Source organism: Podarcis bocagei (assembly GCF_964188305.1).
Source record: "Podarcis bocagei genome assembly, chromosome: 18".
In the NCBI taxonomy this organism is placed as follows: domain Eukaryota; kingdom Metazoa; phylum Chordata; class Lepidosauria; order Squamata; family Lacertidae; genus Podarcis; species Podarcis bocagei.
Genome location: NC_138144.1, coordinates 10536913 through 10561772, shown reverse-complemented (window position 1 = coordinate 10561772; position 24860 = coordinate 10536913). Strand labels below are relative to the sequence as shown.

General features: G+C 48.4%; 2 protein-coding genes across 4 annotated transcripts; one reads left to right on the top strand and one right to left on the bottom strand.

The window, feature by feature from the left end:
• The first annotated feature begins 22 nt into the window (after window positions 1-22).
• On the top strand, window positions 23-20473 carry FKBP8 (FKBP prolyl isomerase 8). Of its 2 annotated transcripts, none has more exons than XM_081177909.1 (10): window positions 23-174; window positions 3271-3345; window positions 8973-9285; window positions 10122-10291; window positions 12630-12718; window positions 14215-14432; window positions 15566-15738; window positions 16174-16251; window positions 17642-17773; window positions 19266-20473. In XM_081177909.1, the coding sequence occupies exons 3-10, from the start codon at window positions 8994-8996 to the stop codon at window positions 19350-19352; spliced, it is 1239 nt and encodes a 412-aa protein (XP_081034035.1). In that variant the 5' UTR covers window positions 23-174; window positions 3271-3345; window positions 8973-8993; the 3' UTR covers window positions 19353-20473. The 2 variants fall into 2 exon arrangements, with proteins under 2 accessions (XP_081034035.1, XP_081034034.1); XM_081177908.1 differs by lacking the exon at window positions 23-174 and adding an exon at window positions 2927-3009.
• Window positions 20474-22159: 1686 nt separating this feature from the next.
• Window positions 22160-24069, bottom strand: LOC308577691 (heat shock protein Hsp-16.1/Hsp-16.11-like). 2 transcript variants are annotated; one of them, XM_081178097.1, is made up of 2 exons: window positions 23238-24069; window positions 22160-23110 (listed from the first exon to the last, which is right to left on the bottom strand). In XM_081178097.1, exon 2 carries the CDS (start codon window positions 23058-23060, stop codon window positions 22437-22439), a length of 624 nt encoding a protein of 207 aa, XP_081034223.1. In that variant the 5' UTR covers window positions 23061-23110; window positions 23238-24069; the 3' UTR covers window positions 22160-22436. The 2 variants fall into 2 exon arrangements, with proteins under 2 accessions (XP_081034223.1, XP_081034222.1); XM_081178096.1 differs by having other exon boundaries at window positions 23141-24065.
• Window positions 24070-24860: the final 791 nt, after the last annotated feature.

The following is a 24860-nucleotide window of genomic DNA, read 5'->3' as shown; positions in this document are numbered from 1 at the left end:
GCTTCCGCGCCTAGCCCAGCGCGGCTCGTCCTCCGTCTCGATTGGGGAACTCCGCTGGCCCCGCCCCCTTGCCCCGCCCCAGGCCACGCCCCCAAGCGTCTGGCTAGGAGCGCGGAGGAGACGCCGAGCGGGTGCCCCTGAGCATGTGCAGAGTGCATCGCCACAAACAGCAAAGTAGGCTCTAGATTTACCATATACAATGAAGTAAATGTAATAAATTATAATTTAAGGGAGGGGCAGAACCCCAGGGTTCTGAGCATGTGCAGAGTTTATCTCTGATTAATAAAATATAAATAAAAAATTGACATTTACATCCCGCCCATCTGGCTGGGTTGCACCAGCCACTCTGGGCAACTTCCAACACATGTATTAACAACATGGAAAACGAATTAGGTAAAGTTTGACACCCTTCTCCGAGTTTCTGAGCACGTGCAGAGTGCATTTCTCCCTACACAGCAAGATGGGTGTATGCTGGCCCCCAGGGTTTCGGGGTATGTGCAGAGGGCATCCCTGGACAACCGGTTAGTTACAGTCTGCTCCCAGTTGGGTTTCTGGGCATGTGCAGAGGTTTCATTTCTCCTTAAACAAGATGGTCGGTCGCACCTTCCCCCCTGGGTTTTCTGGCCACATGTAGAGGGTGTTACTCCAGAGACAGCAAGGTAGGCATATGTTGGCTCACCAGGGTTTCTGGGCATGTGCAGAGCGTAGATCTTGATAGACTACAAGGTAGGCACAGGTTGGCTTAGCCTACCTGGCAGTGGCACATGGCCTGAGGCTGAAATGTGCTTTTGGGGTGCAGTTTTCATTCTGCTGCCTGTTTCACGCCGCCTTGTGGCTGCATCATAGATTTGTAGAACAGCAGCTTTATTCTCAATTTATTTCCTAATAATCCCTAGCATGGAATGTGCCTCTTTCATGTCTGCCACATACTGGGTTTAACATCTTCATTTGAGTGACCTACTATGAACCCAGTGTTACATTCCTGGTCAGTTATTGCCAGTTAAGACCCAAGGAGCGTATATGTAAAATTTAATTTTTTTTGGCTCCAACATGCATCCCTTTACATTTGCATTGCAATTTAGTTTCATCTGCAAACTTGGCCACATCAGAGCTCATTCTGTGACTGCGAAACTTGGCAAAAGCTGATTTATTGCACACTTAATGCAATTAAATGCCAGCTATTGCAATTTCCCCTCTCCTTGGCTCTTTTATTTTTGAGAAATCAAAGGTGGAGGGGTGCGTGGGACAAATACTTGGCTGAATGGTTAATGCATAACCCGACTCTGCTTTTAAGGACACTGGAAGTTAATCCTCTTGCCCATCCAGCATTTTCCCACAAGGTGTGGGAAGTTGAGAGAGTTGCCTCCTGAGGTTTACTCTGCAGGCAGGTAGACTGCAGCTGGATGTGGAGCTTCTGTTGAGTGTGGAGGGGATCTAAAACAAGAATTTCCTCGGTTATAAGCTGGTTTGAGCCAGTTAAATGTTTTCAGGCAGCTCCTGTACCTGGGACAAGTACCTGCCTGCTGTTTATCCCACATCCGGTAGTCAGAGATAGACTTCCTCTGTATAGGGAGGTTCCTTCTCTCTCTCTCATGGCTAATAGGTGCCAATGAAATGGATGTGGAACCTGTGGCCATCCTCATTGTAGCTGGATTCTGGACCGCCATCAGTGGTGATGGCAAAGACATGGCATTGCGGGGACTAGACTAGATGATGCTTAGGGTGCCCTCTGACGACAATTCCATGAATCTGGAGGACATCAGTTTCCTCACCCCCTGATAAACACCTCAATACTCCTATTAGATTATTAAACATTCCTATGAGTTGCTAGGGACGTGGGTAGCACTGTGGTCTAAACTACAGAGCCTAGGGCTTGCTGATCGGAAGGTCGCCAGTTCGAATCCCCGTGACGGAGTGAGCTCCCCTCGCTCAGTCCCTTCTCCTGCCAACCTAGCAGTTCAAAAGCATGTCAAAGTCAAGTACAGTCATACGCTTCGGGTTGTGCACCACGTCAAATCCAGGTTTCGGCACATGCGCAGAAGCACTAAATCGCACTTTGCGCATGTGCAGAAGCGCCGAATCGTGACCTGCGTGTGTGCACACGCAGCTCTGCGGGTTGTGAACGCTATGGGTTGCGAACGTGCTTCCAACACGGAAGGGCCCCCTGGAGTCATCCAGTCCAACCCCCTGCAATGCAGGGATCTTTTTGCCCAACGTGGGGCTCGAACCCACAACCCTGGGATTAAGAGCCTCCTGCTCTACCAACTGAGCTATCCCAGGTTCCAAGAGGAATCCAAGCACAAAAGCTTCCAGCAAGCAGCATTCAGAAGCATTGCTATCATGAGGACTAGAAACCTGAGTAAACATACACAGAATTACTCAGACAGTTGAATGTGCTTGCTGGACTGCTATAAGTGGCTATAGCAGTGTAATTTGAAATGAAAGCCAATGCCTTTATTTTGCTATTAATCTGTACCCACAGTCCTTAAATTTATTTATTTATTTATTTATGCTCTTTGCATCCTATTCCGCATTTTATTATCACACTTCAATAGTCTGCCGTCTCTTCAGAAGCAGCCCAAGGGGGCATGCAGACTTCTCTCCCTGTTTCCCCCCAACAACGACCCTGCAAGGTTGGGTTCTGGACACTCTTTTGCTAGGGAGCAAGCCCTGTACAAAATCATGGAAAAGGACCAAACCGAGAAACAAGGACACACAACTTCTAAAATTATTTTAAAAAATAATTTCGTTTTTTAAAAAATGAAATAATGCAGTAATACAATGAAATTTAAAAGTAATTTTACAGTCAGGCTGTTTACAAATTTTAGGACGCAAAATAAATCAGATCTGCGTGGGAAATATTTTCCCTCCCTTTCCCTTTAAGAGGGAGGGGGCAGGCTTTGACTGGCAGCCCCATTAGCCAGTAGCGTTGACTTCCTGTTGTCAGCTGAGCCAGTGGTGGGGGAATTGAGGTGGGGGTTGGTGGGAGAGGAATCATTCCTGGACCAGGTGAGTGCCTTGCAAGCAATACATTTGGGGGGGGGGGAGAAGAGGGGAGGGCAGGAATGTGGGGGGGAGTTCTTAACAGTGGGGAAGGCAGAGATTGCACCCATGCAATGGGGAGAGGGGGTGGTTGTGGTGGTCCAGAGAAGCAATTGCCTGGACTTTGCAACCCGGGGGGGGGGGTTGTTGTGTGTTTGCAATCCTTTCTGCATTAGCTGCCTCCCCCTCTCTCTCCTCCCCCCCATAAAATTTTATCTTGTTTTGCAGGTCGTGCATGTGGCGCCTTTCGAACCTGGGACTCGAGGGCTCGAACTCCACGCAGCTCTTGGGAAGCCCATAGCGGTAAGCCCAGGATCCTGGATTTGCCATTTGCTCCTCTGCCTGGCTGCCAAGTTTTAGGCAGGGTGGGGGAGGGATTGGAGGAAGCGCCTGGGGATTAAGGCCTAAACCTTGGAGCCCGGCCCGTGTGGGGTGGGTGGCGTTTCAGAGGCTAGGCCACATCACGTAACCCTGCTTTGAAATCCAACACAAATCTTCTCTCCATTTCCCCGTGTTGCTGTGATAAGCTTCCTAGTCCTCAAGATCTCCTGTGTTGGGTGTGGGTGTGTGCCCTCGACTCACTTTTGTGGCCTAGAAATACACATTATTATTATTTTCATTATTATTATTTTCATTTACCCTGGCCTCGCCAGCCCTTGCCTCCTTTCTGCGTGTGGGTTGAGGTGAGGCACGGAAATATGTCCTGGGTTGCAGCGTCTTTTCCTGCCTGCCAGCCTGCTTGGATGTGTTGGGGTAGAAGCTGGTTTTTTGATCCGGCTGCTGGGTCTGAGCTTTGCTGTCCTTTCGTGCCTGCCTGTATCAGAATGCTTTAATTTTAATTATAATCCTGAGATGGCATGCTAAAATGGAATTGTGGTTATTATTATTATTATTATTAGATAGATAATTTATTACGGTCAAAGACCAGCTCGCATAACACAATAAAAACAGCGTCCATAAAGAGAAAATATACAATCGGAGCAGATTGCAGCAATAGCTCATGAGTTAAAATTGAGATATATACATATACCCATACAACTGAGATTTGGGCTACCATAAAAATTGACCCTTAGGCACCCCAAAGGGCGACTTCAGCATTTCCCTAGTAAGCTATTTTAGTCTAGAAGATGATCTGTGCCTACAAATCTGGGTGCAGAATCTGGCTACCAGGCAGGTCGTCGTCTTCTTCTTCTTCTTCTTCTTCTTCTTCTTCTTCTTCTTCTTCTTCTTCTATTTGCCCGAATGGTCAGATCAGAGCACAAATAATTACAGCAACCCTGCGAAGTGTTGCAGCAGGTGGGGCCCAGGGAAGGGTGCCAGGGGTTTGGCTCAGAAAGAAACAGAGGGCGTCTTGGATAAGGATATCTACTTAGGGAGTTCAGCAGAGGCGAGATCCGAACCCGCCCTGGCTTCCTGCTTCCTTGCATGCACACAGAATCATAGAGTTGGAAGGGATCGCTAGGGCCATCTAGTCCAACTCCCTGCAATGCAGAGATCTTTTGCCCAAGATGGGTCTCGAACCCACGACCCTAAGATTAAGGGCCTTGTGCATAATATTACTCTGATATTGTTCCGTACCATCTCTTGAGCATCCCTTCTGCAAAAGGCAAAATTGCAGGCAGACTTGCTTGAAGGTGGGAGGCTTTATCTTCTTAAAAACCTTTTAGCAAAGGAATGCAGAAAGCTGCCTTGAAACTGTGTCCCTCGAACTCAGCATTGCCTGCACTGACTGGCAGTGGCTCTCCAGGGCTTCTGGCAGGGCACATTCCCAGATCTTCCTGGGCATCCCATTAGGGATTGAACCAGCAGCCTTTTGCATGTGACGCAGGCGTTTCGCAACCGAGCCCTTCCCTCGGGGAGTTCCACAGGTTAATGACATGTTGCGCAGACGCTGGCTTCCTGTTGTTTGTGCTGCGAATCTGCTGACCGTGAGTTGCTTGTTCCCTTCCCTGTCCTGGTGGAGCCTGAGAAAGGGGTCAGGTCTGTCTGCTGGGGAGAGGATGGGTGCTTGTGAGTGTAGAAGGCATGTGAATTTCTGAAGGTGCAGGGAGACTTAGCCTCCAAAATAGGCTCCTCTAGGAACAGAACCGACAAATAAACAAATTTATTACTGTATCATCATTACTTAGATTTAGAAGACATCTAGATTTTATGTTTATGTTGGAAGGCACCCAGAGTGCCTGGGGCAACCTAGTCAAATTGGCGGGGTACAAATAACGAAATTATTCCTGTTATTGTCATTATTAGGAAGGCATGTGAATTTCTGAAGGTTTGGGGAGTTTTGTCCATGAAAAGCTTCCTCCAGCAACAGTCTATGAATAAGCAAATTTACTTATTGTTCTTTATTGTTGTTGTTATGGGAAAGTGGGATTGATTGATTGATTTGTTATTTATTTATTTGTTTATTTATTTCTCTGAGGAGCTCAGGGTATTGTATGTGGCCCTCCTGCTCCTCATTTCATCAACACAACAGCCCTACAAAGTAGGTTGGCTTGAGAGACAGTGACTGCACCCCCCCAGGTCACCCAAGGTTCATAGCTGAGTTGGGGGATTTGAACCCAGGCCCCAGTCCGGCACTCTATCCGCTACGCTTCTCAGTGTTAGTATTAATAGTATTGCTTTTCTGCAGGAAACAATTTCCAAATTCACACATACACATAGAGAGAGAGAGGAAATAATAATAGAAAAGTGAATATAGCGCTATATTATATAATATATGTCTCCAGCTAAGGGAGCTATTCAAGCCTATTGGTCTAGGTTAGTCATACCCAGCAACTTCAATGGGTTTATGCCGATTGCTATGACTAACATTGAATACAGCTCATCATCATTGTTTTAAAAAAGGACATTTCCAATGTAGGTCATATTCTGAGCAGATCCATTATTGAGATCCATGGGTCCGTTAATTTCCAAGGGGTCTACTCCTGAAAAACTCAGCTGGGAATGACCCATTATGTTTATTCTTAAGGTAATGTTTTCTGACCCTGCAGAGAGGCAAGTGCCGTATTGGCTGTGATTGATCCCTGCATTGCTGGGGGTTGGGATACGTGACCCTTGGGGTCCCTTCCAGCCCTGCAGTTCTGTGATGAAACCGCAGTAAAAATTTGGCAGCTGTCTGCCTGAAAACCCTCAGCTTGGTCCCCAAACTGGTTTAGGGGACCTTCGCCCTGGTGGGTTTCTCTCTTGTGGCCTAGCCTACCTCGCAGGGATCGGCGCAAGAATGAAAATTCTGATGATTCTGATGATGTGTTATGGGTATGAGGATGGGGAGTGCAGGGATTATTGGTTTTTCTTGTTTTTGTAACATAAACGGCCTCGGTCCAGTATACCTGAAGGAGCGTCTCCACCCCCATCGTTCTGCCCAGACACTGAGGTCCAGCTCCGAGGGCCTTTTGGCGGTTCCCTCACTGCGAGAAGCCAAGTTACAGGGAACCAGGCAGAGGGCCTTCTCGGTAGTGGCACCCGCCCTGTGGAACGCCCTCCCATCAGATGTCAAAGAGAACAACAACTACCAAACTTTAGAAGACATCCGAAGGCAGCCCTCTTTAGGGAAGCTTTTAATGTTTAATAGATTATTGTATTTAAATATTCTGTTGAAAGCTGCCCAGAGTGGCTAGGGAAACCCAGCCAGATGGGCAGCGTATAAATAATAATAATAATAAATAATAATAATAATAATAATAATAATAATAATAATAATAATAATAATTTGTTTATTTATTTATTTTGTGATTTTATGTTGTGAGCCTAACCCTAACCTCACGGGTATAAGACGGCATGCAGATTTAGTAAGTAAGTAAGTAAATAAATAAATACAAATAAAGTAAATAAATAAAAACAAATATTACATTTGCATATTGCCTTTCAATCTGTAGCTCTCAGGGCGGTTCACTACATAGAAAAAAATAGGGGGACTCTGGATTGCTCAGTCGGCAGAGCACGAGACTCTTAATCTCAGGGTTGTGGGTTTAAGCCCCACATTGGGGGAAATCTACCTGCATCGCCTGGGGTTGGACTAGATGACCCTTGGGTTCCCTTCCAAATCTGCAGATTTTATGATTCTATTATTCTTCCTTCCTTCCTTCCTTCCTTCCTCCCTCCCTCCCTGCCCACCCATCTCTTGAACTTTCTGGCAGAATGGGGTAGGATTAAAATCTCAATGGTGTTTTTTTTTTAAAAAAAGTTATCAGCATCTGCAATCTCTCTGGGTCACAGGGCGGCTAAGACCCTGGAGATATCTTGACCTGTCCGTAGGGTCATTTCCTCACCCCCAAACCTCGGGGGCTGGCGATTTCTCCAATACGCATGCTTGGGGTTCTGATAAGGACAAAGGGGAGATTCGCACCCGTCTCCTCCTGACAGCTGGGAGGTGGTCTGGGGTGACAGAATAAGGCTTTTGGCACACACCTTTTCTCCTTTAAAAATAAATAAATGTCAAAATAGGAGCTGAATTGTAAGCTAGGAAGTCCCCAGTTATCATGGCTGCCTTCTGATGTGGGCTAGAACCTGCTAGAGAGTGCAGGGTTCGAATTGTTGCTGAGACAAGAAGTGTGAGCTTGGGGGCCGGTTTCTTCTTTCCACCAGACCTACCTTGCAAGGTGGTTGTTGTTGTTGGGGCTTAAAATTAAGAATTGGGATAGCCAAGTATGCCACACTGAGCTCCTTGCACAGAGGAGGAGGGTGGCTGAGATGGAAACAGAACCTTATTAGGAATGGGGTGTTTGGCCTGGAAAAAAGCAGACTGAGAGGGGATAAGATAATAGAAAGGTCCCCCAAAGGTAATCTAATCCAACCCCCCTGCAACGCAGGGAATGGTCATCTTCCAATATCTCAAGGGCTGTCAAATGGAAGAGTGAACAAGCTTGTTTTCTCCTGTTTCGGGAGGGCAGGACTCGAACCCGTGGCTTCAAGCTGCAAGAAAGGAGATTCCAACTAAATATCAGAAAGAACTTTCTGGGGGTAAGAGCTGTTCGACACGAAGATGTGGTGGACTCTCCTTCCTTGGAGGTTTTCAAGCAGAGGTTGGACGGCCATCTGTCCTGGATGCTTTAGCTCAGATTCCTGTATTGCAGGGGGTTGGACTGGATGACCCTCAGGGATCCCCCTCCCAGCGCTTCAGTTTCTGTGATTCTATGATCCCTGGAGGGATACAGGGAGAAAGGTGGGCTGAGACCTGCAGGTATAGGGTGGTGTACAAATTAAGTAAGTTAGTTTAAGTAAGTAAGTAAGTTTATTTAGTAAGTAAGTAAGTAAATAAATAAGTTAATGCCATACCTGAAAAAATAAGACCCAAGCGCCCCAGCCTTTCTTCATATTGGTGTAACTCCATTCCCTTCCCTTGATTCCCTCTCTCCTTTTTATTTTATTTTTTAGAAATAATTTTTATAAAATTTCTGTTTTGCGTTTTAGAATATTCACTTAACCATCCTTAAAATATCAGTGACTTCCCTTCCTCTCTTTCCATGGTTCATTTTGCACAACATAAATTTTATATAAATTACAGCCTGCACCAAAAAAAATCACGTACCCACTGTTGCGTGGGGCCACAATAGTGCAAAAACATGGTTACAAAGCACGGATCCACATGGATCCTCAGGATTTTTGCATTGGATCACCCCAAATTCACCATCAGATCACATGTCTGTGGCCACAGCATGAACCACAAAAATCATACATCCACTGTTCCATTAAGAATATTTTTTTTCTTGTTTTCCTCCTCTAAAAACTAGGTGCGTCTTATGGAGCGAAAAATACGGTAAAGCATTCAGTATTCCGTTATGACATCCATCAGAATTTACTTACACTGTTGAGTTTATCTTAATGCTGCCCATGTTTTCAAATAAACACAATTTCCCTCCATATATTCAATAAACATTCCCCAATCTTCTTTAAATGTACGTTCTTCTTCCCTCCCCTTTTTCGTTTTCCAGCTGCCCTGATCCGCCGCCGCCATGGCTTCCGGGGGAGAAGGTCTGGACGACATTTCTCCGGACTGGGCGGGGGCCAGCCTGGTGGACCTGACCTCTCCTGAGCTGGCGAAATCCAACACCTCCACGCTGGACAGCGGGGAGGATTTCGAAGTCCTGGATAACGACGAGGAGGAAGAGGAAGGGCGAGACGAGGACCTTAGCGGCCTCCCTCCGCTGGAGGACGTGCCCAGAAACGACGGCCGAGAGACGGCCGCCTCGCAGCCCCCTGCTCCGGAAGACGCGGAGGAGGCCCCCGAGTGGGTGGATGTGTTAGGTGAGGGCACCTTGCCTTTGGACGGCGCCTTCAGCAAAAGCTGTGGCAGGCAGAAGTTCCGCCGGTGCAGCTGGGATTGACTTCCCCTCAGGCTTCCCACCTCTATTTCTCCCTTCTGGAGAGATTCTGTGATTCTCCCACTTCTCCTTTCACTTCTACTTTTTCCTCGTTGTCCCCTTCCCCCCATGTCAAAATTCATTACAAAGGATGCAGGTGTCAGGATGGTTCACAAGATAAAACACAAAATACATAAGAAAAATAAAAATAGGAACAATTCAAAAATCTCCCTCTCTGAAAACTGAATAAAATATTTTATAAAAAAAACAAAAAAACAAAAATCTCCCTCTCTGCCTTTATATATGTATATAGCTATGACACAATATATGACAGATGTGTGATAAAGGGTCTTCTTAGTTACTTTTTCTCTGCTCTTTTTCCTCTCTTTTGTAAGGATCGTGAGTATTTTATTTTATATTTTATTTTTCTTTATTACGCTTCTCTCTTAATATATTGATTTTTATTATAAATGAGTTTGGATTTTAGGGCTTCATATGTTAAAAATCTTCCATAAAGTTGTTGGAAAAAATCAGGAAGAGCAAAACTTGCTTCTCTGATTAAAAAATTACAGATTTCTGGTATCTATCTGTTTCACATTCAGTTATACATCTGCAAAAAATATACACAGAAGGTCCCATCTATTGCCATTTTCCCTCATTCATAAACCCAACGCCTTTTTGCTGACCCAATGAGGAACACTGAATATCATCCCAATTAATTAAAGTGGATACGAACTTCTTTCTGCTCTCCTTCATGTGTCTCTCGGTTCCTCCCCGCAGGGAGCGGTTTGCTGAAAAAGAAAGTCATCGTCGCAGGTCAGGGACCGGAGACCCGGCCGGTTAAGAGCCAGAATGTCACTGTCCGCCTTAAGACCATGCTGCAGGACGGCACGGTGGTTGAGGAGAACCCCAGCCTCACCTTCACGCTGGGGGACTGCGATGTCATCCAGGTGCGTAAAACTCTCTTTTGGGTTGTGAATGAGGAGATTTCACCCCTCCCATATCCAAGAATCTGCTGATGTTCTCTGCTGATTCTCCAGAGAGGAGGGGGCGGTTTTCTGCTCTCTACTTATTCCGCTCCAGCCTCACATCAAAGAGAGAGAGAGACTGAGTGTTAGAGAGAGATCGTGTGTATAGATAAGGTTGCTGCTAAGAGCAGCTGCAGACACTCAGTGCAGTTCAGCATTTTCATTTAGACCTCATTTAGCTCTGTACATAGTTGTGTATTATAGTTGTAGATAGAATAAAGAAGATATTCTACAGAGCTGCTCTCCGAGTCGTTTATGCTCTGCTATACTCTGCTGTGCGACGACTGTCTTCTTGTGGAAGTGAATCCGGTGCTCACAACTCTAAGCTGTGAGTCCACAGCACTTTGACCTGTTCCTGTGCAGAAGGTGGTCTCTGGAAGTGCTACCCAGCTCGCCTAGCCCAGTCGGGGCTGAAGTGATGAGTCCAGTTGGTGGCACTGGCTCAAGGGCGATGCTGACAGTGAATACCAGTTGTGAGGGAACTGTACCTGGCTGGTCTCAGCTTGATCCAGTTTGGGTCCAGAGCAGGAGAAAACAAGCTTGCTCCCTCTTCCATGGGACAGCCCTTGAGATGTTGGAAGATGGCTCTCAGATCTCTTCCAGGCTGAACATACCCAGCTCCCTCAACCGTTCCTCATCAGGCTTGGTCTCCAGACCCGTGGTCATCTCATTCTGCCTCCTCTGCACATATTCAGGCATCTCAATGTCCTCCTTAAATTGTGGCTCCCAGAACTGGACGCGGTGTTCCAGGTGGGGTCTGACCAAGGCAGAACAGACCCGGATTGTGCCTTCCCTTGACGTTGACCTTGGACTTCTGTGGATGCAGCCTAGAATAGCGTTAGACTTTTTTTGGTGCTGCATCACATGGTTGACTCACGTTACGCTAGGGGTTTACTTAGGGCCCTCGTATTTACGGGACCGCCTCTCCTGGTCTGCCCCGCAGAGGACCTTAAAGTCCATGAATAATCATAGTTTAGAGGTCCCAGGCCCTAAGGAAGTCAGACTATCCTCCACCAGGACCAGGGCCTTCTCAGTGATGGCTCCAACCTGGTAGAGCGCTCTGTCCCAGGAGACCAGGGCCCTGCAGGATTTACCGTAACTTCTTCTGCAGGGCCTGTAAGACAGAGCTATTCCGCCTGCCTTTCAATTTGAACTTAGCCTGATCTTTCATTTTCCTTCCTTCCCTCCCCCTCCCCTTTTTACAAAGATTCCCCGCTCTGGGACCCCACAGCTAATTCTCCCCTGGTCTCCTCGCTGGCCCAAGTAGGACTAATTTAGCCAGCTTGCCCTGGTTATCATCTAATGTTTAGTGGATGGATTTCCCCCTAAATTAATTTTTTAATTCTGAATTTATTGTTATTCACGTTTTATACTGTATTTTATGCTGTTTTTTGTTGCATCAATTAAGTGTTTAAAAATTGTTGTTAGCCGCCCTGAGCCCGGTTTTTTGAACTGGTAAGGGTGGGGTATAAATAAAAAATTACTATTATTATTTATTATTGATCTATTTCACATGTACAACTTACTGACAAGCCAGGTGTGCCCCATCCTGTGTTGGTGCAGCTATAAGATGTTCTCACAACTCTTATTATGACAGCTGAATGGAGCCCCTACCTCCGGGTGATAGATCCCGGGGAGCCGCAGGCAGAGAGGGCTATCGCCCTCCGATCCTGTCCTCAGGCTGCCTTATAATAATAATAATAATTTATTATTTGTACCCCGCCCATCTGGCTGGGTTTCCCCAGCCACTCTGGGCGGCTTCCACAAAGACCAAAAATACAGTAATGTGTCATACATTAAAAACTTCCCTGAACAGGGCTGCCTTAAGATGTCATCTGAATGTCAGGTAGTTGTTTATCTCTTTGACATCTGATGGGAGGGTGTTCCACAGGGCGGGCGCCACCACCAAGAAGGCCCTCTGTCTGGTTCCCTGTAACTTGGCCTCTCACAGTGAGGGAACCGCCAGAAGGCCCTTGGAGCTGGACCTCAGTGTCCGGGCTGAACAATGGGGGTGGAGACGCTCCTTATACTGGACCAAGGCCGTTTAGGGCCGTTTAAAGATCAGCACCAACACTTTGAATTGTTCTATCCTCTTGGCCACAGTGAGAACCAGATATTGGACTAGATGAGCCCCCTTTCCCTGCTAGCTGAAACGGCTGTGTTCTCCCTCAGAGTACCAGCTGCCAGGAATCCTACTTCTGGCCTGGGAGGGCTCTCCTTCCATCCCAACAGTTGCTGGAGTCATTTTTTCCCTCTGCAGGCCCTGGACCTCTGCATACAGCTAATGGAGATGGGAGAGACGGCCCTCATCATCTCAGACGCAAAGTACTGCTTCGGCCGGCAAGGGAGGTAGGTGAGGAGGAGGAGGGGCGGGGGATCCCTTCCCCCAGGGGGCTGACGGGAGATTCAGTCCCCAAGGAAAGAGGACCCACTGAAACCTAAATAAATCCTTTTGCTTGTCCAGAATCTCCCACTCCTCCCCTTCCTAGGATGACCTTGTAGGATAATAATAATAATAATAATAATAATAATAATAATTATTATTATTATTATTATTATTATTATTATTATTATTATTTATTATTTATACCCCGCCCATCTGGCTGGGTTTCCCCAACCACCCTGGGCAGTTTCCAACAAAACACTAAAATACAATAACCTATTAAATATTAAAAGCATCCCTAAACAGGGCTGCCTTCAGATGTCTTCTAAAAGTTTGGTAGTTATTTTTCTCTTTGATATCTGGTACAAGGGCGTTCTACAGGGCGGGCGCCACTACCAAGAAGGCCCTCTGCCTGGTTCCCTGTAACTTGGCTTCTCACAGCGAAGGAACCTCCAGAAGGCCCTCGGCGCTGGACCTCAGTGTCTGGGCAGAACGATGGGGGTAGAGACGCTCCTTCAGATATACTGGACCGAGGCCGTTTAGGGCTTTAAAGGTCAACACCAACACTTTGAATTGTGCTCGGAAACGTACTGGGAGCCAATGTAGGTCTTTCAAGACCAGTGTTATGTGGTCTCGGCGGCCACTCCCAGTCACCAGTCTAGCTGCCGCATTCTGGATTAGTTGTAGTTTCTGGGTCACCTTCAAAGGTAGCCCCACGTAGAGCGCATTGCAGTAGTCCAAGCGGGAGATAACTAGAGCATGCACCACTCTGGCCAGAAAGTCTGCGGGCAGGGAGGGTCTCAGCCTGCGTACTAGATGGAGCTGGTAAACAGCTGCCCTGGACACACAGTGTCCTGTGTAAACCAGAGAAGAAGAATATTTTTTTTATTTGTAGTCCTCCCATCTGACTGGGTTGCCCCAGCCACTCCGGGTTGCTTCTAGCATATACAGAAACATAATAAAACACCAAACATTGAAAACTTCCCGATACCAGGCTGCCTTCAGATGTCTTCTAAAAGTCAGATAGCTGTTTATCTCCTTGACATCTGCAGTTAGGGCGGGCACCACCACCGAGAAGGCCCTCTGCCCAATTCCCTGTAACCTCACTTCTCACAGTTAGGGAACCACCAGGTGGCCCTCGTAGCTGGACCTCAGTGTCTGGGCTGGACGATGGGGGTGGAGACGCTCCTTCAGGATATTTGGGGTGCCTCACCTGCAGTCTTGCTGTCCTCTGTCAGAGTCAGGGTCCTGGGCTGGGTGGACTTTGGCTCTGATCCCGTAGGGCAGCGGTTCTCAACCTGTGGGTCCCTAGATGTTGTTGGACTACAACTCCCATCATCCCTAGGTGTGATGGGAGTTGTAGTTCAACAACATCTGGGGACTCACAGGTTGAGAAAGGCTGCCGTAGGGCAATGCCCATGCTTTTTATGAATGGGGTGTTTTTTCCGGCCTTTCCAACCAGGAGTCCGGACATCCCCCCTGACTCATCTCTGGAACTTGAAGTGGAGCTTCTATCGGCCCAGGATGCCCCCGACCTGGAACTCCTAAGTGGGAAGGAGAAGATTGAGCTGGCGAACCGGAAGAGGGAGCGTGGCAACTTCCACTACCAGCGAGCAGACTACGTTCTGGCTATCAACTCCTACGACATTGCGCTGAAGATTATCGGCTCCAGTTCAAAAGGTGCCTGGTCCCCCATGGCGGGAGGGGGTGGGGTGGGGTGGGGCTGACAGGCACTCTTGCTAAATATAGGAGGGCTAGCATCTTTGAGCCCCAGTTTTCAAAAGAGTTTATTAACTTCTTGAGCTGCCTTGTACCCTGAAAGTTCAGTATCAAAAGCAACAACAACTTGATTAAAGATATCTCCCTATACACATAAAAACGCAAGGCTGTCGTCACGCAGCACTCATGGCAGGATTTGTAGTGATTCATCACAGTCCTGGACTTGCGTGGAGGCAGGGTGCACGCGGGGAGCATCATTCAGCCCAGACACAGAGATCCAGCTCCGAGGGCCTGTGGAGCACCCTCCCGTCAGATGTCATGGCAGTCGCACATGCGCAGAAGCGCTAAATCACGCTTTGCGCATGCGCACAAGTGCTGAATCGCAACCCACGCGTACGCAGAAGCGCCGCTGTGGGTTGCGGACGTGCATCCCACACAGATCACGTTTGCAACCCAAGCGTCTACTGTACACAAATTTTAGAAGACCTCTGAAGGCGGCCCTGTATCAGGAAGTTTTTAATGTTTGATGTTTGATTGTGTTTTAATTTGTTGGAAGACGCCTGAGTGACTGGAGAAACCCAGTCAGATGGGCTGCATAATAATAATAATAATAATAATAATAATAATAATAATAATAATAATAATAATAATAATTATTATTATTATTATTATTATTATTATTATTATTATTATTATTATTATTATTATTATTAATAAGGAATGGAGACATATCGAGATGGTGCAAAGTGAGCAGGGGCAGCAGACCCTACACTGCATATTCCATCTTCTTCTCTCTACAGTTGGGGCGGCGGAGGGGGAGATTTAGGTTGCGGGGGGCGGGGTCTGCATTCCCTTGCAAGACAGAAGCAGGGGAGTGTTGCTTAATGGCAGAATGTACTCCCCTGAGAGGTTGGGGGGCCACCTGCCAGGGGGTTGAGCTGGGTGACCCTCAAGGTCCCTTCCAGCTCTACAGATTCTTTGGAGGTCCACAGGTCTCCCATTCCTAGGCTTCGTTTTGCCATTTCGAACCCGCACCCCTGCCCAAGCCGCAACCCCGCCACCTTTCTAGTAACCCCCCCTTTGCCCCCCTGCAGTGGACTTTACCCAGGAGGAGGAGGAGGCGTTAGTGGACGTCAAGATGAAGTGCCTGAACAATTTAGCCGCCTCTCAGCTCAAATTGGACCACTACGATGCGGCCCTGCGATCCTGCAACCAAGTCCTGGAACAGCAGCCGGACAACATCAAAGCCCTTTTTCGGAAGGGGAAGGTAGGGGGTGGGGAAGGGGAAGGGTAGAGGGGCCCCCTCCTTGTTTCACCCTCGCAACAGCCCTAGGTGTGGCCGAGAGGCAGGGAGCGGTCCAGGGGCCCCCGGTGGACATGCATAGATAGGGTTGGATTTGAACCCAGGTCTCCGGAATGCTGGCAGTGTGGTGCAGTGGTTAGAGTGCTTGGCTGAGACCTGGAAAGCCTGGGTTTCAAATCCCTCACTTGGCGATGGAAGCATTGCAGCGCATGGGACCTTTTTGGACTACAACTCCCATCTTTCATAGCTAGCAGGACCAGTGGTCAGGAATGATGGGAATTGTAGTCCAAAAACATCTGGCTTTTCTTATGTCCTTGAAAATGGCGGATTAGGAAACACACGTTTGGAAACCTGCAAAACGATCCACTGTAAACACGGGTTTCGTCTACGTTCTCCTAGGTCCTGGCACAGCAAGGCGAATACAGGGAAGCCATCCCCATCTTGAAAGCCGCCTTGAAGCTGGAGCCATCGAATAAGGTAAGGCCCAGAGCATCGTAGGTCTGGAAGGGGCCAGAGGGTCATCTAGCCCAACCCCCTGCAATGCGGAAATTGGTCAGAATCTGACCCTCTGCAGGATCTTGAACCGGGTGGTGGTCAACGGCTGGTAGCCAGAGGCGTATGTCGCTGCTGCCCCCAGATGTGGCTTTCTTCTGGCTTAGATGGCTGATAGACTCCTGGTACCCTTTGAGGGCATCCAGTCCAACCCGGCGCCTGACGCTGGTTGCCCAGATCCCTGCCCAGCAAGGGAGAGAGTCCACCGGCACGTTAGGTCATTGCGAACACTCTGTTGTCCTGCATTAAATTAAGCCGAGAGCCAGGTATGTTGGGGTTGAGGGCCGCAGGTTCCCCCAGGAAGCGTGGCAAAGCCCAACCGGGGTGTAGGCTCAGGTGAGGGAACTCTGAGGTTGCTCCAGCAAAGGGCAGGTGGCAGCTGAGTCCTTGTATATAATAGGTGCAATGCAACAGGTGTAACCCAAGTTTTAGGACTCACCTGTCCTGCAAGAGTCCCGCAGTCTCCAGCAGAATCCAGCATTTGCGATGCTCTATTACATTTTATCATGTTTTTATAATTTCTTGCATGGTTTCCAGAGGTTTTTGGACTACAGTGCCCATCATCCCTGAGCACACTGGTCCTGGTAGCTATGTATGATGGGACTTGTAGTCCAAAAAAAATCAAAACAAAACTGGAGACCCAAATATATCCATGGCTAGTAAAACTTTCCTCTTCAACCAGGCCTTGGGCTGATTAACATCCTATACCCTTTTAAATGTTTGTGGGAGGGGAGTTAATGGGTTCTCTCCCCCCCCCCCCCGTTCTTACTTTTATTATGCATTTTGTGTTTTTATCTGGCATTTTTATGCTGTGAATTGCCCTGACATCTATGGATGAAGGGTGGTATAGAAATTTAATAAATAAAAATCAATGCTTCTCTTCAACACAAAAAAAGGTGCTAGAATTGCATACCTTTGTGTACCCTCAGAAAAAAACCAACATTGTTAATACAGTAATAGTAAATATTTTCTGTTTTGGGCGGGTCACATTACTTTTTAAAATTAGTTTTCAATGTCTTATTGATATTCTTCAAATTATTTTTGTGTGTGTGTGTCTATGTATTTTAATCTTTTTTTTCCAAAAACACATAATTGAACCGCTCAACTTTTTTTTTAAAAAAATCAAGTGTGGTATAGTTTTTCTATAAGCCAAACATTGGCCAAGGCATCTGAATGGAGCCTCCACATTCCGCAGCAGTCTACCCCTTGAAACGGCAAACAAACCCAGAGAGGTTTATCTAGGGACCCTTTTGGTCTGATCCAGGAGGGCTTCCTCTAAAATACGTCTTCCTTCTTTCCCTGCGCCCCCCGCCAGACCATCCACACGGAGCTCTCAAAGCTGGCGAAGAAGCATGCTGACCAGAAGTGCGTGGAGACGGAGATGTACCGCAAGATGCTGGGCAACCCCAGCGGACCCACCGCCAAGTGCAAAGACAAGTCATCGCGGGTAGGTCACACGACCGCTGAGCTGGATGGGTTCCCGTGGGTCATCTAGTCCAACCCCCTGCAAGTGCAGGAATCTGTGTGCACGTGCAGGCCGGCATCCGTCTGTCTCGGGAGACAACGGAGCGGTGAACTTTTGGGGTGAGGTCAAGCCGCTGGACGGTTGAGGTCCAGCTCCGAGGGCCTTCTGGCGGTTCCCTCGCTGCGAGAAGCCAAGTTACAGGGAACCAGGCAGAGGGCCTTCTCGGTAGTGGCACCCACTCTGTGGAACGCCCTCCCACCAGATGTCAAAGAGAACAACAACTACCAGACTTTTAGAAGGCATCTGAAGGCAGCCCTGAAGAAGTGTGCATGCACACGAAAGCTTATACCAAGAACTAACTTAGTTGGTCTTTAAGGTGCTACAGGAAGGAATTTTTTTATTTTGACTATGGCAGACCAACACGGCTACCTATCTGTAACTGTTTAATAGGTTATTGTATGTTAATATTCCGTGGGAAGCCGCCCAGAGTGGCTGGGGAAACCCAGTCAGATGGGCAGGGTATAAATAATAAATTATTATTATTATTATTATTATTATTATTATTATTATTATTATGCTGCGGCCGCAGAGACCCAGGTGGGAGAGACGTGTTTTCTCGCAGGCAGGGCAGAGGAAGGCACCCAGCTGTGCAGCTGTAGATGCAGCAAGGAGCTCCTTCTCTCTTCGCTCCTCCCAGCGGTCATTCCTCCTCTGGTCAGGGAGAAAACTCTGTTGGCAAGAGCTGTTCAACAGCAGAACAGTCTCCCTCTGGAACTTGCGAACTCTCCTTCCTTGGAGGCTTTTACACAGAGCTGGGGTGGCCGTCTGCCAGAGATGCTTTACCTGAGTGACACTCCAGCAATGCAAGGGGTTGGATCTGGTCTTCATTTTAGAATTGCTAACACCTTACCTTAGTGGTGTTGTGGGTTTTTTTTTACCATTTTAACATAATTATTTGACATTTCTCATTTTTAACATTGCTTTTAACTTCATGTTTAATAGTATGCTTTTCTACTAGTCGTTGATTGAAATATTTATATAAGAAGTAGAATATAATAATAGTAGTAATAATAGCAGTAATAACAATTAGTATTAATACAATAATAGTACAGTGGACGTGCGGGTTGTGAACATGATCTGTGCAGGAGGCACGTTTGCAACCTGCAGCGTTCGCAACCCGCAGCGCCACGTCTGCGCATGTGCAGATTGCGATTCGGCGCTTCTGCGCCTGTGCAAAGTGCGATTTAGTGCTTCTGCGCATGCGCAAGCTCTGAAACCTGGAAGTAACCTGTTCCGGTACTTCCGGGCTTGGCACGGTGCGCAACCCAAAAACGCGCAACCCAAAGCGTCTGTAACCCGAGGTATGACTGTATAATAATAGTAATAATAATAGGAGTAATAACGATCAGTATTAATACGATAATTGTAATGCAATAACAATAATTGTAATGACAATACAATCTCTCTTTCCCAGTCAATTCCGTGGAAGTGGCTCTTTGGCGCAACAGCCGTGGCGCTGGGGGGCGTGGCCTTGTCGGTTGTCATCGCAGCCAGGAACTAGCGCCATCTGCTGGCAGGGACGGCGAGGAGCCCAAGCGGAAAACCAGCCCCTCTTTCCTCCATCCCTTCTCCCCACCACGGCACCCCCATCCCACCCCCACTCCGGGTCTCCTCGACAGACGCATACACGGCTCTGGACTGTAGGGTGGCAGCTGGGGTGGGGGGCGGGGCTTAGCCCCTCCCCAGAGGCTCCACCCACCCTCCTCTTAGTTGCGAGATGCAACAGACCCCTTTGCAGTGGGGCTGGTGGGGGAACCGGAGAGAGCCCTGGGGGGCAGGGTGGTGGTGGTGGGGAGGTTCGGCGTCATCTCTCTGACTGCAGAGACTGGAATTCGCAGGATCTCAAAGGGACCCGGACTTGTGGGTATCTTTTTGCGGTGGGGGGACGGGACGGGACTTGGATTTCACTGGAAGTTCTGATCGATCCTTTTTTGAGGGCCCCTTTCGGCAGTTCCTGGTTTCTGTCGGGAGGCGCATGGCGGGCAGAGCTTGCACAGCCAAGTGTGTGTGGGGGTCTTTTAGGGTCCTGTGCTGAAGTGGGGGAGCCGGTGGGTTTCTGCGGAGGAGGGGGGGGTACGGAAACGGACCTCCACAGCGAGATGGGGTCAGGTGGGTTGTCTCTTCGCTTTGGTCCGGCCGTGTGGAACCATGGGGACTGTTTAGGGCTGTGCAGGGAACCGTGGGAGCAATAGCTGTACTGATTCCGACCCACAAAGTGAGCGCCATGGAAACTCAGCACACTTTTGGGGGGCATGCAACAGGTTGAGGGGGGAGAAGAATGTGGAGATGAGGACGGGTGGGTGTTTCCCCCCCCCAAATCTCCCCCTCTGGAGGCTGACCGAAGGGGCAGAGGCCCCCTTTTGAATCCCTGCTTCTGAATTTCCCCCATGACTCTTTCGCCCCCATCCCAGATCCTTTCTGGCACCAGCCTTATGGCGGCATGGGTCCCCACCCCAGCACCCACTGGTCTGGCCTTCCCCAGGACATGTCCCGCCCCCGGCCCAGGCAAGACACTCTCGTTTATTAATTATTATCATTATTTTGACCGCTGTCAGGTTTTAAACTGTGAATACCACCACTGCCCCACAAATTCTCTAATAAAGAAAATCTGTCAGCAGCGGACCACAAGATTCTGATGCAATTTTTTTAATTTTATTTTTTTGAGGGGAGGGCATTATGTAAAAGATTTGGGTTAGCGAAGAATAGATATGGAGCCTGATGGAGGAGGGCAGCTGTGTATTAAAACTGGGGGAGCACAACCTGCTGGGAAAGTGGCCCCCGAGGACTGTCTGTGTGGACCCCAGAAACCTTCCCCGGTAATGTAGTTTCAACTACATTTTGTTTCTGGATGTGTTGCCTCTGTAACAAAGGCTGCTGCACCAACAGGCAAGCATTGACATATTTTCCATTGGTTCAGTTTAAGGGTGCTGCCGTGGCTTGAAATTCTGAGTTCTAGCTGTTCAGATAGACTTCTCCTGCTCTTTGCAGTAAATCAGCTCAGAAGCTCTTTTAAAAAAAACATTTTTAAAGCAACAAGCGCACATCATTGTTCAGATCTGTTGCTGACAATTCCTGAGTGCAGGCAATGTATTCGTGCAACCATCTAAAAAAAGAAAGTATTTTTGGGGGAAATGTGGGGGCTCCCAGAGGTCTGCTTACTCCAGCTTTCACCCTCCCACTAGGGCTGCCCAGATGCCTCTGTAGCGGCCCCAAGCCTTCCTTCTTGTTTGCCTCCAACAATCTGGCATTTGTAGATAGATTGCTGCTAAAGATGGAGGTTCTCCTTCATGATAGCTAATGGCTATCTCTAGGCCTGTTTTGCGTCCTGGTTCCCACTGTGATGATGAATATATACAGTATACATATATATATTATTTGTCCCCAGCCACTCTGGGCAGCTTCCAGCGATTAAAAATACATTAAAACATCAGTCATTAAAAACTTCCCTAATCAGGGCTGCCTTCAGATGTCTTCTGAACATCAGATAGTTGTTTTTTGTTAAATGATTATTCACAATTCTGTAATCAAACAACTGCAAATATTCTTTACACCAAATTGCAAATATTCTTTACACACACAAAACTACCTATGATTCTAAGAAATTGATTCTCTGAAACATTTTAACATTTAACATTAAGGTATCTGAAGCATCTAATGTTTGGTCTCCTACTGCAAGGCCAAGGTGATTTTACAGACAGGATCTATTCTGTAAAACTACAAGTAGAAGGCGCAGGGCTTGACTTTCTCTTTGGAAAGTAAAACTAGGGTGTTTAATGATGATCCAGTAAACCCACAAATAAGATTGTTCCCTTCTGTCCTAAAAAATTGGCTGGAGGCTCAACCATGCGTGGTTACAAATCACCGACAAGGCCGTAAATCTGTCTCATCCAACCACAAAACGATGTTTGTTAGCTAAATGTGCTTGGCTGTGGTTGGCTGCTACTGCAGGACCACTGAACCGCTACAGGGGGCACTCCAAAATTTGCCTGGCCGTCTGCCCTTACTAAGCCTCCCAGCAAACCGATAACTTCGGTTTCCATCTTGAAATCCTGCCAAATTGAATCCTGCCTTCAGGGTACTGGCGGAGGAGGAGGGGGAGCATGCCATTGGAAGAGTTGTGCCTCCTACGTTAGTCATGCTCAAAGCAGACCCACCGAATAGAACACAAGAACTCTTCGTCTCAGGGTCTTGGGTTTGAGCCCCACATGGGGCAAAATATTCATTCATTGCAGGGGGTTGGACTAGATGACCCTCCTGGTCCCTTCCAACTCTACAGTTCTATGAAAGCAAGCAAAAACACAACCAATGTGCAAAAATAAAACACCATTTTTATTGTGGATAAGGAACAGAAGCATAAATCAGTTTGGCGATTAACGTGGAAAAATAAGACACACAATTTTTAATTGCACTCAAGGAAAAGAAGCGTACATCGCTTTTGAAGGCGATGAATAAATTGGAAATATTAGTCAAGGCAGTCAAAAGGTCAGCTGGAATCCCGGCAGACGCTCTTTTGAATGGGGAGCCGAACTAAGATGGCGCACTAATTCCCGCAGCAGCCGCTGCGCGCCCAAAATGTCCACACTTTTCAAGCTTCCTGCGGCTTCTCTGGGTCCTTCTCTGCGCTGGTTCCCGGAACCTGCTGGTTGGCCGCCTTCACGTCGATGGGGATGGCTTTTGCCTCAGCCAGACGAGGAGCCTCGATGCACAGCCGCCCGTCGGATGCCAGGGAGCACGTCACGGCCTGGAGGTCCACGTCGGCGGGGAGGAGAGTCTCGCGGTGCACCTCGTGGTGTTCCCTCACGCAGCCGCCCTCCTCGCTTGTCTTCTCACGCAGCCGCTTGGCGGTCACCGTCAGCTTCCTGCCGTCCAGCTGCACAGCCACGTCCTCCGGCGCGAAGCCAGCCACGTCCACCGAGAGGCAAAACTTTCCGCCCGCCTCGCCGTCCCGAGCCACGCTTTCCTCCGGCGACGCTTCCCGCAGGAACTTCTGCAGCGGCGAGGCCTGGAAGAAGGCCCTGCTCATCGCCTCCATTTCCACAAACTGCCTCTCCATGTCGGCTGCGACCCGGTCGACGAGGCTTTGCCCGGCTGCCGGCCAGAGGGCTTCGCCAGCCGATTGCGGCCCACTGAGACAGACGGGGCCAAAGCCATGCAGCGGCCAGCAGCGCACGGGCAGCATGCGCAGCAGGTAGCGGGAATAGCTTGCCATGGTGGTGCCGCAGTCAAACAGCCGGGGGAGAGATGATCTAGCAAGCAGAACTCCTTCGGCTGATGATCTAGCAAGCAGACCTGCTTTCGCTGAGGCTCCTTTCCGTCTGGCCGAAGAACCGGGGAAGAGATGATCTTGCAAGCTGAGCTCCTTCGGCTGATGATCTAGCAAGCAGACCTGCTTTGGCTGAGGTTCCTTTCCGTCTGGCCAAAGAGCCGGGGAAGAGATGATCTAGCAAGCAGAGCTCCTTCGGCTGTGGTTCCTTTCCGTCTGTCTGACTCCAAGTGCACTCGGGCTTTTTATCTGCCAGCCAGCTCCTTGGCACGAGCCCAGAGACTGACGCAACGTGTTGTAAGAGGCCTTTCCAGGCGGACCTGGAATCGAGGAGGCCCTTCCAGAGACGTCGAGACGCAGCCGAGGGGAAGGCCTTGGCAGAAGTCCAGAAATGACGCCACAGTTTGCAAGAGGATTTGCTAGCCGGTGTTGTGCCGAGAAGCCCCAGGGAAGGCACAGAACAGGCAAAATTAGCAGCAAAATTCAGAGAATCCTAACGAGTGTTTTTATGGAAGAATGGATGCCTTTTTCAAACCGTTTAAAGAAATATCACCATACGACGCACAATGAGCAACAGGAATTGGATTGTAATATTGTCGTTGTGATTTGATAGAGTAGAGGGTCTGCAGGAGGGGAGAAGCAACAACTCAGCGGAAAACAGGGTGTGAAGTCGAGAAAAAGGAGAGAAATTGTGTTTTGACCGTATATGTTTAAAAATGTTGAAAGTTAATAAAATATAATTGAAAGAGAGAAAGGTGCAGGGCTCAGCTAGGCTCCCCCACCCTGCAAAAAAGTGCCCTGGGGTGTTGGAAGGGTGCCAGAAGCATCCCCCCCCCCAAAGCTGCTGCAAGGAAAACAGGAAATCAACAGATCCTTCTGGAAGACTCTAGACTCTAGTAGAGAAATCCCTCCCCCCTTTTTTTGGTCACAGTAATCTGAGAAGAAAAGGCTGCCTGTTCATGTGAGGGGGGGGGGGGTGCCAGGCTGGGCTGTGGGGCCGACAAGGACACTGCTGGCAAGACCTGCTTTCCAAACCTGAGCTCTGCCTTTGTCATAGAGTTGTGGCGTGGGAAGGGGCCCTGCGGGTCATCTAGTCCAACCCCCCCTGCAATGCAGGAATATGCAGGGGGGTCAGACACAGCCCCCTCCCAGGGGCCAGCCACGTTTTCTTCCTACCAGCCCTGCGAGGGAGGCCAGGCTGAGAAACAGCACCGAGTTAAGTTCTCTCACCTAGATTCCCACATCCATCCCTCCCTCCCGAAGAAACGATGCAGTCCTGCTTCTGCTAGGCAAAGGGAAGTTCTGGGAGAGCTAAGAAAGGGAATTTATATTTTAAAAAAGCTCATCCACTTCCTCACTTCCTGCCTCAACCCCCTTCTGCTTCAAGTCTCACAGTTTGGGTGAAAGGTCTTGAGAGAGGGACGGCACCATCAGTTTCTTGCGACTCCTTGCATCAGCTGCCAGTCCAGACCCAAGGTAGAAAGAGGAAGAAGCAAGGGTATTTTTTTCTGCCACTCAAAATTCCCCAAGTGTTGGCGCTCCTAAAACATTTCAAGCCCCTGAAAACCGGGGAATCGAATTTAACACACACACTTCAAACTGCTAAGGGGCAGGGTTGATGTGGGTATATCTTGAATTTCTACCTCTCACAAGTCAGACCCTGGGACACTGACCAGTCCAGACAGACCCAAATCTACAGCTGAACCACCTCAGAATAATAACAGTAATAATAACTATTGTTGTTGT